Source organism: Cynoglossus semilaevis, chromosome Z (assembly GCF_000523025.1).
Source record: "Cynoglossus semilaevis isolate Cse_v1.0 chromosome Z, Cse_v1.0, whole genome shotgun sequence".
NCBI classification, from domain to species: domain Eukaryota; kingdom Metazoa; phylum Chordata; class Actinopteri; order Pleuronectiformes; family Cynoglossidae; genus Cynoglossus; species Cynoglossus semilaevis.
In genome coordinates, this window is record NC_024328.1 from 4,883,927 (window position 1) to 4,896,031 (window position 12,105).

The following is a 12,105-nucleotide window of genomic DNA, read 5'->3' on the forward strand; positions in this document are numbered from 1 at the left end:
TGCTGAACACATAGCTCCTCCAGGGTGGCGTCTATGTCGAGCTGGTTGGTCTCCAGCTGCCTTAGCAGTGTCTCTCTCTGAAGGCAAATGCAAAAATCATCAATATTACCATGAAATAGAACATAGCTGATGTTAAGTTTAATTTCATTTCAATTTCATTTTATTAATTGAATTCAACACCACTCAGCATCTAAGTCCGAGTCACAGAATCTTTGCTAAGCTACAGTTTTTAATTGGCCCAATTAAAAACATAATATACTGTATGTGGAGTGAAAAACGAAAACAAACCTGCAGCTGCAGGAAGGGTATGTTGAAAAATCTGTGCAGATACTTCAGTCCAAAGCCGTTCTTCATGGAGGACTCAGCATAGTGGATGTAGGAAGATCCCATGGGTCTGGTAAGAAATCAACTTTACTCATTTCACCGCATATAGATACAAAATTTCAATGGTGTGTGAACAAATGTAGATTTTAATTTTGACTCCAAACGATTACAAAAGGAGGCTTTGTAATCATTCTATTATATTGTACTGCATCCTCATGATTTTCACATCCTTGCTTCTGTGTTTTGTATTCTTGTGGTGTTTTTAAGTCACTAAAAAAGTTCACTGGTGTCTACAGCATTCAGCAACATGACAAACCTCATGAATCACCTAAAAATTCAAAAACCAAGTCAATTACGAACAACTGATACGAGAAAAAAAAAAGGTTTTAAAACTACATCAACGTCATCCGGATCACAGTCATCGATTATTAACCTATTCTGTAGTAAAGCAGTCCTACCAGCATTTGATGTGTTTGATGTAGCTGTAATGGACCAGAATTAAGTAAAATATATGTATAACATTTGCGATTTTTGGAAATTGTAATTTCAATAAATACCTAATAATTGTGATCATATTTTGAGTGTCACTACATGATGATTATGGTGTGAACGTATTTCACCTCTTTTTAAATCCGATGGATGTTTGGGTTGTGAAATTAATAAATTACTAAAGATCAAGCTGCTGATCAGTACCTGTTCAGTCCAGCAATCAGGTCCCGTATATCATCAGGGAGAATGACTCGATGATCTCCCATGTCCCTGTGGTTCCCCAACACACACACTGGCACGTGGGTGGGAACTTTGGGCAGTTCCCTCAAGATGTAGTTAAATGTCCTGAAACAAAAAACAAATCTGTCACTTTGTTTTTGGATTGGTTTGATAATTTTGACAGACTGTTCTTTTAGGCACAGCTATGTTAAGTGATTTATTTTTAATAAGTCATTTTTAAAAAGTGATTTTTTTCCCCCCAGAATGGGTTAAGTTTTTGTAGAATAATGGTGCTTGCGAATGTGAACAGACAGCAATGACACACATTGTATTTACTGCATCACATATCTCAATCACTATGCAAATGCTTCTTTATGACACCAAGTATTTTCTTCACATGACGTGTGACCCTTTTTTTCCAGAGTGGCTGACCTACAGTAGCATGTCAGAATAGCAGCAATATTCAGTCTGAGCAATGTTGGTAAAAGAAATAGTATGTAAATGAAGAAAGTAAGTAAATAAAAAGTAAGTAAAGTAAGTAAATATACATCTTACAATGCCTCTGTCTGTTCACTATCAACAAAAAAAATAATCATTAATTGTAATGAAATAAAGTATTTATATTTATACTGGAGTTGCTTCAATATCTGACATCTAAAGACCACAGCATTTTCTTGAGAAGAGGAAAATGCAGTCTCATCTCCAGCTCTGCCAGAAATATAATGAAAAAACATAACAGTGCTTGGATGTTGAGTCTCATCAGATTATCTTGATAAAAATAGTGTCTGAATATCTTTGACTAAAATAGGAACAGCCAGTTCTTTTTCCTGTTTTATCTCCTTTGAAGGTAAAAAGTCAACCGGTGTAGCTCTAGGTTTAACAGACACTGAAACCTAATCAGTCCATGCATATTGCAGGACAGGCGTTCAGTGAGCAGAGTGTATGGTGAACGGCAAACACAAACACATGGGCAGCAGAGTGAAAATAAACTTGTTTTTACACCAATTTGTCTTAGAAGAAATCGAATTTGATGTTAGAAAATGTTATGAATATGTTAGAAAATGTTGATGTTAGAAAATTGGGGTCCCCCCAGAAGAGCTGGAGGAAGTGTTGAGGGAGAGGGAAGTCTGGGTGTCCCTGCTCAGACTGTTGCCCCCGCGACCTGGCCCCAGATAAGCGGTTGATGATGGATGGATGTTAGAAAATGTATTTATATAATCGACTGTCAATCGGTTGGCCTCCGGTATGTGTCCTGTAACACTTCAAATCTAGCATATACACAATGGGCTTTAGCCTGACATAGCTTTAGTAACTTAATTGTACCATTAAACCTCATTGTACCATTTAATGACGTTATACAGTATGTCATGTATTATACAGACTTTAAACATGTTGCTGCTTGAATTTTACTCTGCTGTTACCGGAGCAAAAACAATGTACTGTACAAACACATTGAGGGCACTTAGCCCCTGTTGATTTCTGACCACAACAGACAGACATGTCTTACCACTGTTTGGTGATGTCGAACATCATGATGACTCCATTGCAGTTCTTGTAAACGTCGAGGAACTCTGCGTCCAGAGCCACTTCATCTGACTGCAACACCAACGGAATGACAATTTTTCAAACCACACATCACTTATAAATATGATTAGGAATTCTATCTTCACACAGGTTTGATTGTTTCCACCCATATAAATGTCAGCTCATAACTGACCCACATACTTTAAACCAATGGTTTTCCTCCCCTGAGCACATTACAGTCATGTGATAGTTACCTCTTGTGGCTCGTTCTCTAGTTTTAAGTTGTCCCCTCGTCTTTTGCCTTTTCCTGAAACAACAGAAAAATATGTATTTAGAAAAAAACCCCAAACATTTAAAATCAACCTCTTACTTTGTTTTGTTTTTTTGGGTTCATTGACTCTAAGGGAGGTGAAGCAAAGCAAAGCAGTATGGATGCATTTACTACTGAGGAGCATATCACTGCAGAATTTCTAACTCTTTAATGGGATAGTTCAGGTTTTGATACAGTATTTATGGTGTTATTAAGGTGTCTGACATTACGTCAGTGACTGACGGCAGAAAGGAGTGAAGAAAATTTTTTTAAGCTACCTTACAAAATGCAAAATCCAGTTCACACACACAAAGTCGACCTTGAGGTACATCACTCACACACATCAAAATATACAGTAAATACTTGTATTTTCTTGTAATATACTATAGTGTCCAATCCATTAATTCTCCAGATTTGATTTTAAAAGTAAGTAGGTGCTTTATAAACTGCAAATACCTGGAAATGTGTCTCAAATTGATTTCACTAGCCTCGTGAAGTAAAAAAGTGGATCATTATAACCGCCCCCCTCCCCTGCCTCAAAACTGGTTGACTCCACAAATACTGTCCTACCACAATTCCAGATTTCTTGCAGCTCCTCATTATACTGCATTAGAATTTTCTGATACTACACTGGGTAAGTGAAATGACTAAGTGGCTTATTGAAAAGTCTAGTTGTAATTAGGAAATTGCTGGAGGTCATTTAGAATTATGGAGTTAAGCTCCTCTGTAGTCACACCAAACAGCTCAGTAGAATGCTATTTATACAATTTAAAGCATTTCAACGCCAGCCTAAATGAACATGAGCTATTGTATATAATGTGAATAATTGTAACATTAGTTGTGCATTGTCATCTGTAACCATTCAGGGAATTCAAGTGTGCAGTTAAAGCAGCATTTTTGTTAAACAAATAAATGACAATGTTCTGAACAGAGCCGCTGTTACATTAGCTTTCTATGCATGCACACAAAGAAAAAAACACTTCATTGTCCATGCTCTTGTCAGACATATGGACAATCGAGTGTTTTTTTTGGGAGTGGTTTGTGTCACTGCTCAACCATCGCCACACTTTTGCTAAGAGGTCCTCCACCACAAAAGCAGTAGGTAGTGCACACAGTAGCAAATTACCTTTCAAAGATACAGGCAGAGAAATCAACTGTACACAGCAGGGATGACAAACCATCAGTGGCTAATCTTTTGGGTTGTTTTTTTTACCAAACATTTTATTTAAATGTAGCATAGATAGGGAAATTCTTCAAATGACATTGTAATGATTTGCATATAACACTGTAATATGCCACAGTGATGACGTATTATGCAACTAATAAGGTGCCGGTGGTTTGAAGTCATTCTTTAAGATAAGACTCAGTGACACAAACAAATAAATCAATAAAAGGTATATACCCAGCAACTTGTGTGTCACTCTTAGGTGCACAGAGAAAAATCTATTTTTTTAATTTCTCGTTCTGTAGTAATTATGTATCACTCTTCCATAGCTGAGTAATTTATATTAAACACCACCATCACAAAAAAGTTTATGAACTTTTAAAAATGTCCCTATGGACTGGAGCAGGAGAATGAGTGGTTTATAAACTAAGGTTTGCAGGTCCAAAAAAAAAAGAAAAAAAAAAAAAAGGTTGAAAATCATCCCTGTAGTATGGTAGATTTTACAAGTTTGTTTGGGCTTTTCTTTGTTTCATCGAAGGTACTCAAGTCATGGCAATAATAAAATATGGTCAACTAACCTTAAATAACCTGAACAATCCCTTTAAATAGTTGCTGCTGACTCATGTAGAGAAACTTAAGTTTTATCTATAAAACACAGCAACCAGAGAAAGAATGAGCTGAAATGCGACAGGTTGCCACGTAGCAAACCTGGAAACAGCCAACCCTTGACAATATTTACATTCAGATAAAGGGTGAGAAGAGTCAAGACAAGCCCACTGCACACAGTTAAGTTTGGTTTCTACACACGTTGATGGAGCTCACCTACACCTTCAGGAAGAGCATATTTTTGACCTGAGATGAGTGTGAAAGAGGTTAAAAAAGACAATATCAACACTGGGAACAGGACAAGCAACAAACAAGCAACCATGTGACTATATGACTATATGATTTCCTCATAAGAAATTTCTATGCAGGCTAACAGCAGAAGTCAGTTTCAGAAGAATGACTGTGATTAGCATGTCAGTTCAGACCCACCTTTGTCTACCACGTCCCAGACCTCTACCTTGACAACATCATCGGTAGCTGAAAGACAAAAAAAGCGTTTTCCTTAATCATGTCCTTAGGCAACAAAGACAATGAAGAAAATCTTGATTAAAGCCTTGGTTACACTGAAGTATTATGTGGAAATGTTACAAGATACAACTACCAGTCACAGAGTAAACAGTACTTATTACTACCTTGTTTATGTTTTTTGTTAATGGACTGCATTTCACTCCTGCTGCTGTCCAGGGTAATGGCAAATTGCTTCTATGGTAGAAGTGCATATAGTCCTTGCTACTGTCACACTATTGTCATAGTTATTCTATTAGTTTGACATTGAAAATGCATAAAGATCCCACTATAGTTTATTTCATTCGAAGGCCTTCAATAAATAGTTAGAAAAGTACAGAAATAAGTGAAGAAAATCTGTTTTACTAACACAAACATACACATTGCTACTTTACAAACAGTTCTTCCTCATTTTACCTTGATATGGAGCCACTGAGATAAATCAAACAAACACAATCCAGAAAAGAAGCATCAGTAGAGAAGTACAGTTATAAATAAAAAAAGGCCATCATGGTGGTATTTAATGGTGTTGTAACATACTTTTATAATTCCAGTGGATACTTGTCGCCTGTATCTCCTGAGTTGGAATGTACTCTTCCACAAACTTCTTCCCTTGAAGTCGGTGCCATAAAGTGCTCTTTCCAGTGTTTCTGTCTCCACGGATGACAATTTTCACTGAAGTGACAAAAAAAAGATCAGTCATTAAGGCCACGGACATAAGAAAAAAGGCCCATGTTTGTTTGAATTAAACTTACTGTTGTATTGCACTCCTTTGGCAAAACGTCTCTGTAGACTGTGGTTCATGGACTGCAGGCCAGCCGGAATATTCTTATCCCTGAGCTGGCCTGGCTCTGAGCCCACCAGCTTCTTAAGTGCGGAAAACATTTTTACAAGGCTTCAGAAGCTGGATTAGAAACAAGGAGCAATTCAAGTGGATTGAAGTGAAGTGATTTTTTTCAGCTAAATTGTTAAACAACAGCTCCTGTTGCTGACAGCTCAGGAACTCAAGCGTCCATGATTGTGATGGAGACCGACATCTGTTGAAATAATGACCATGTTCCTTCGAGCATTGTCTGAAAAAAAAAAAAACGGGTTACAATAATACAATTTTTGAGGAAATTTAATGTCAGTGATTACAATAACTGATTAATAACTTAATTGTGTTCACACACCAATCCTGTTTATTTTTAAATCCTAGTACTTATGCATGTAGTTAATATCTATATAAAATATAAATATAAAATATGTTCTGGCATAAAGAATTATATTGTTGTTTGTTCAATAACTTTCAAGTCAACGTTAAAATGTGTTTATTCAAAAGAATGATTCTTTGTGACCAATGCTTGTCCATTCTGTTGGTCATGAGGTTAACTCTTTGACCCGTATGTAACCATGTGGCTGATGTGTGATTAGGCTTGATTCATAAAACAAGGGCAAAAGAGTGGCTGACTGTTTGTTAGCGGTTCCTTAAAAGGAGTAAAAGTATACATTAGACAGATATTATGGTCAAAATGTCTCCTTTTGAAATTATTCAGAAAGAAATCTGAATGTGATGATTTAAACAATAATCTAGCTTATACTCTAAGCCTGCTGCTTTTACTCAGTTACAAGTCTGAAACAGAATGATAAACATAAAAAGGAGAAAAATATTTTTCATTCAACTGATAAAAATGTGGAGAGGATCTTGTTAAAACTCCCACAAGTAAAAGGGTAACTAGGCAGACCAGGCCACAAAAGTCAAACACTCGTGAATCCTAGTTTTAGCCAATAATTAACATAAATGCTAAAGAATACAATTACAATTTTTAAAAAATATTTAAAGAATAATTCACATCTACAAGTGTAATTTCAATTAATTTGTCTGGGTATTTGTTATCCAATCACTGTATTCATTATTATATATTATTATATTATATATTATTGTTATTACTACATCCTCATTTGTGCGTAACGTAGCAACTGAAATAGGTGAATATTAGAAGTCACGTATAGGTTAGTTCTATGAAGTAATACATAAACAAAAGGATTCAGGAATGGTTCAGAAAACAATGCTAATTGAATCTTTTCTGGACAGCAATGTTCATGTTATGACTAATGTGACATTTTATTATTAAAAGGATGCAGGGGTAGTTTGATCTATTTTTAATATAATCAAAATGCAAATATTTTGCTATGCATGCCGCTATCAAAATATTTATGAGTTACATGCATACTAACGAACATAATTCTCACTTAAAATGTCAGCACATTATCTGCATCAGAGCATGTCCACGTCTCTACGCGGTATACTGTCTTAATATGAGCTGGATCAGTATCACTGGAGTCGTTTCATTATTCACTAACAAGCTCGGCTAACGTAATTATCACCACCGGTATTGTTTTCATTATAAACAACCGTGTATTATATTTGTGGAAACACTAACAGTTATAAAAACATACACACATTTAATTCTAATATAATCTTGGTAATAAGAGGGTGATAGTTTATTGTCAACCATTTAGCATTAGCTGCACATGCTATAAGTGCAACAAAGATGCTTGAACAGTTTCATTCCAAAAATGTTTATATAAATGCCAATAACACTACTATGCCGTTTAGTTCAACGGGGATGCGACAGACATGTTAGTGAAAAAAATGTTAACGCTATCATCTGACTCTATCATAATAAGAGAGTGTTAGCTCTTTGGTTAGCTTCCTCCTCCTCTCTCTTCGCTCACTGTCACTTCACGACGAAATAACCAGTGCTTTTATTTCCGTTTTCTTATCTTGACACAAATGACAAATACTCACGGCTATTTAACTGGAGAGACACCCTCAGTCCAGACATCCTTTCCACTCGGAGCATCTCTGTCACTTCTCCATCAGCACAGACGTGCAGCAGCGACATTCCTTTGCAAAAAGAGATGATAAAGAAGAAAGTGGAGACGAATCGAGCGTCAGTGCGTCACACAAACCACACACTTCCTGTGATGACTTCAACGTAAAGCTCAAGTGTTAAACACACGACAATTACAATTATATGTTTCAATTTACAACTGCCATTTGCTTAATTCAATGAGTGTATTCGACGTTTTCCGGGAAACTAGAGGTTGTGCTCACAAAAACATAGGAAAACTTACAGAATAACAGCTCGCCCTCAATAAATGTGAAATAACGTTTTATTTTTAGCGAAACAATTTGATATTTCCGGTACACGTCTCTTACGGAATAAAGCTCTGTGTAACACTTCCGGTTGAGTTAATAAAAAGTTTTAGAACAAATGTTAATGAACTAATTACTCCAGTAATATGTAAAATATAAAGAAATGTAGTTGTTTTTTTGCTTGAAGAAATAAAAACTATTTAGAAGAGATACATTTTGCATGTTGGGTGGAAACAGGTATCAGGAGTAATTGAAGAACAACAGCAAAGATTTTGTTGTAAATGGCTGCCAAGCAGAGGAAAGGGGAACATCCCTGAGAAGATTTATTGATGTTATGAGAGAAGATTATTGGTGTAAGAAGGCATCAGCAGGCATCAGATAGAGTGGGATTAAGACAGATCATCTTCTTTAGCTACCCCAAGTACTGCACATTTTTCTCGTTTGAGCACCTACAGTACTTTTTTAAACTGTTAGTGGGAGGCTTAGCCATAGTTTTTGGAGGGTTTTCAAACACCTTAGACAAAGGAAATGTAACTATTGCGGGATCATTTAGCTCTTTTGTATCTGCTTCTTCAGTTTCTGCACATTTTATTTCACTGACTAAAATTAGGAAATCAAATTAGTTGGTGACACCTGCTGGTAGACATGGTAAACTGCAGCCGTAGTATCCTCATTTTCACTGGTCTCTCTTATCACATATCAGATAAACGCAAGTTGCTTCTCTATTTGCACACATGAACATTAACAAGAAATACAAATAAACTAAACAGTATCAGCAGCATTAAGCATTGTCTGGATGTATCTTTTATATATATATATAAAACAATCCCACACTGCTCAGTGATCACACCCACTCCTTAGCCCTCGAGGGGGTAATCATGGCTGCACAGGAACCTTCTCCACCACCGTCTCTAGAAGGTAACAAACCGGGATTTCCAAAGAAAATCCTTGCCAACGACTTGGAAGACAAACATTTATGCAATTCGTGCCAGAAGATTCTAAGGAGGCCGCTGCAAGCGCAGTGCGGCCATCGCTTCTGCAGCTTCTGCTTTAACAAAATAGTGAGGTAAGTGCTGTCATGGTGAACCGTTAGCGCCGCAGCTAAGTATCTGTACAGACCCTCATTCACATATGTTCCATTTGAACGACAGTTCCGCTAATAAATACACACATGTCAACACGCGTCACACATGAAATAACTTCGCCTCTCATTTTTATTGCAACAATTTATGGGATTTTTAGTCGTGCTAAAGAGCATTTATAAATTGTAATCTGTAAATTGATCATTCCTACAGGACATTATTAAAAAATAAGTTATCCGTATTCACTGTTGCAAACAACACAATGTAATATCACTGTGGAATACATTCGCAAATCCAAAAACCACAATGAATTTTGGCATAAATTTGATTAAATAAACACCTATATTTCCTCGTTTAAATAATAAAAAAGTGTGACCGAGTGGAAGAGAAGAGCTGTTAGACAATCAAACGTCTTCTATAAAACTGTAGATTCAACGATCATAAAGTAATTATTAACATTCCAGCTAAGACATAAGTTACGATTGTGTAGAAAAATATTCACAATAGATTTCTGGCTACAGTTCTTCAGTCCATCACAAGGTAAACTCGTTCATGGACTGTACCGGTAACCCCCCCGCCCCCCTCCAGACCCATTGTGAATTAACGATGTCCAGTTAACATACATTCCATACATTAACTACTTTGTATCACATCAGTGGAAAAAACAACAACTTTTGTGTAATTTTGTTTTCTTTATTGCCATTTTTAAGTCTCTAATGACCACCACTTCTCTTTGTTGACATCAGTGTTTGTTTTCTCTCCTTATAAGTTCTGGACCACAGAAATGCAGTGCTTGCATCAAAGAAGCCTTGTTTGAGGAGCCAACGTCTATTCTTAAGCAAGGGGGTGTAAGTATGTGTTTTACATCTATAATATTTTTGTATTTATTTATTTATAATGCATAGTTTAATGCAAAACAGACAGTCCTTGTCCTTGATGGGCAACCACAAAGTCTGATCGATCCACTAAGGATGCATTAAAACCCAGTTCTGTTCAGTTCTGACAGTTCTGTATTCTAGTCTTCCTCACTCTAGAAAGACAGAAAGATGTATCCTTATAACCAATTGAGTCCTATCTGTAAATAAAGTGTAAAAAAACCCAAAAAAACAAAAACAAAACAAAAAACCAAAGCCGTGCTATTGAATGGACAGTCATGTCCGTACCTCCAAAACCAGACCTAAGTCTGCTGAGACCATTGTGAATGGAGATGACATCAACAGGAAGAAGATAATTTGGTCTGATGAGTCAGAACAAGAACTTGACCCCATACATGTTGGCTGTGCTCAGAGATGGAATAGAAACACAAGGGAGGAAACAAGGAGTGGATGGAAATGCTATAAAGATAAATCTGAAAATATTTTAGTTTTAGGAAGAACTTCAGCAGCAAGGAGCAGAACTGAGTCTTGGTTGTGGGTTTTGTCCCTGCGGTAAAACTTCCTGGGTAACTTAGCATGTTACATGTTTAAGTATATGTCTGTGTGATGATACTGACCGGTGTTTCTGCTTTTTGTTAGGCGTTCCCAGACAATGCAGCTCGCAGAGAGGTGGAAGCTTTGGCTGCTGTCTGTCCAAATGAGGGCTGCACATGGACAGGAACTATCAAAGAATTTGAGGTGCTAAATGCTAAAGCTACATTTACATTATATATGAGTTTGAAGAACACATACTCTACATTCTGCTTTTAATGTGCCTGAATCAGTGGATATTTGAATTGCATCAAAATTATAGGTATTAATAATTGGTAATAAAGGTATTAGAAATGTTACTGGATAATATGGGTAAGGAATAGTTCAATGTTTTGCTGGCACAAAGTAACGGAGTGGATCCACATCTTTGGTTTGAAAAAAATTAGGGTTTTTCAAAGCCACACAGACTACCATGGTGTTACTTTGTTTTGTTGTGTTCCTGCAGGCGATCCATGAGGGCCACTGTGACTTCATGATCATCTTATGTCCTTCCTGTAAAGAGCTAATGAGAGCTAATGAACAGGAGCGACACAATGAAAGGGAGTGTCCAGAAAGGACACTGAACTGTAAATACTGCAAAGAACCCTCTCTGCTCAAAAACATTAAGGTGAGAAATTACTCTTGTGTACTTCTGTCAAAGTGCATCTAGGGAGTAGGTTTGTTTTTAAGCCTGTCTGGGTTCATGTGTCTACAGATTAGTGGTTCCCAACCTTTCTTGGCTTCTCACCTCATTTTGATATCACAAATTTCTGGCGGGCCATGAGACATTTTAGTAGCGGTCACATTAGTGGTCAGGTGATCACAGCCGTCAATCAAGATGCGCCAGCTTAGATGTTTTTATATGCTGCATTTAACTTGAGCTCAATTCAAATTAATGAAAGTGAAACGATGCAGTTGTTTAAAAGTGTGTGGTGCCAGTGGTACGCGAGCGCTCTCTAGTGGTACGCGGGGAAAATTCATATTTTCACATTTACATTTTCAATTGCCTCTCCTTGAATCGCAACCTTAACGTGGTGGAGGGGTTTGAGTATCCAAATGAACCTAGGAGCTATGTTGTCGGGGGCTTAACGCCCCTGGTAGGGTCTCCCAAGGCAAACAGGTCCTAGGCGACGGATCAGACAAATAGCGGTTCAACCCCCCCCTTTTGATGAAGAAAAACACAGCAAAGAGGTTCACGTCGCCCGGATTGGCGTCACCCACTCTGGAGCCAGGCCCGGGGTTGGGGCTCGCAGGCGAGCGCCTGGTGGCCGGGTCCTTGCTCACGGGACTCGGCC

General features: G+C 37.3%; 2 protein-coding genes across 4 annotated transcripts in view; one reads left to right on the forward strand and one right to left on the reverse strand.

The window, feature by feature from the left end:
* The window catches only part of rabl6b (RAB, member RAS oncogene family-like 6b), a 13,704-nt gene extending 5,586 nt beyond the window's left edge, over positions 1-8,118 (reverse strand). Inside the window, exons 1-10 of one of the 3 annotated variants that reach the window (XM_017043259.2) lie at positions 7,933-8,118; positions 5,897-6,214; positions 5,682-5,816; positions 5,067-5,114; positions 4,854-4,883; positions 2,811-2,863; positions 2,540-2,628; positions 1,018-1,158; positions 289-394; positions 1-77 (exon numbers count right to left, since the gene is read on the reverse strand). The exon at positions 1-77 is cut by the window's left edge and continues 51 nt beyond it. In XM_017043259.2, the coding sequence (XP_016898748.2) occupies positions 1-77; positions 289-394; positions 1,018-1,158; positions 2,540-2,628; positions 2,811-2,863; positions 4,854-4,883; positions 5,067-5,114; positions 5,682-5,816; positions 5,897-6,026 (809 nt within the window). In that variant the 5' untranslated portion in view covers positions 6,027-6,214; positions 7,933-8,118. The remainder of the gene's footprint in view (positions 78-288; positions 395-1,017; positions 1,159-2,539; positions 2,629-2,810; positions 2,864-4,853; positions 4,884-5,066; positions 5,115-5,681; positions 5,817-5,896; positions 6,215-7,932) is intronic. The other 2 variants (XM_025053135.1, XM_025053136.1) reach the window with 2 other exon arrangements.
* Positions 8,119-8,397: 279 nt separating this feature from the next.
* LOC103397592 (TNF receptor-associated factor 2-like) overlaps positions 8,398-12,105 on the forward strand; it is a 13,509-nt gene continuing 9,801 nt past the window's right edge. Inside the window, exons 1-4 of the mRNA XM_008335913.3 lie at positions 8,398-9,349; positions 10,135-10,213; positions 10,880-10,978; positions 11,277-11,438. Of these exons, the coding sequence (XP_008334135.1) occupies positions 9,162-9,349; positions 10,135-10,213; positions 10,880-10,978; positions 11,277-11,438 (528 nt within the window). The 5' untranslated portion in view covers positions 8,398-9,161. The remainder of the gene's footprint in view (positions 9,350-10,134; positions 10,214-10,879; positions 10,979-11,276; positions 11,439-12,105) is intronic.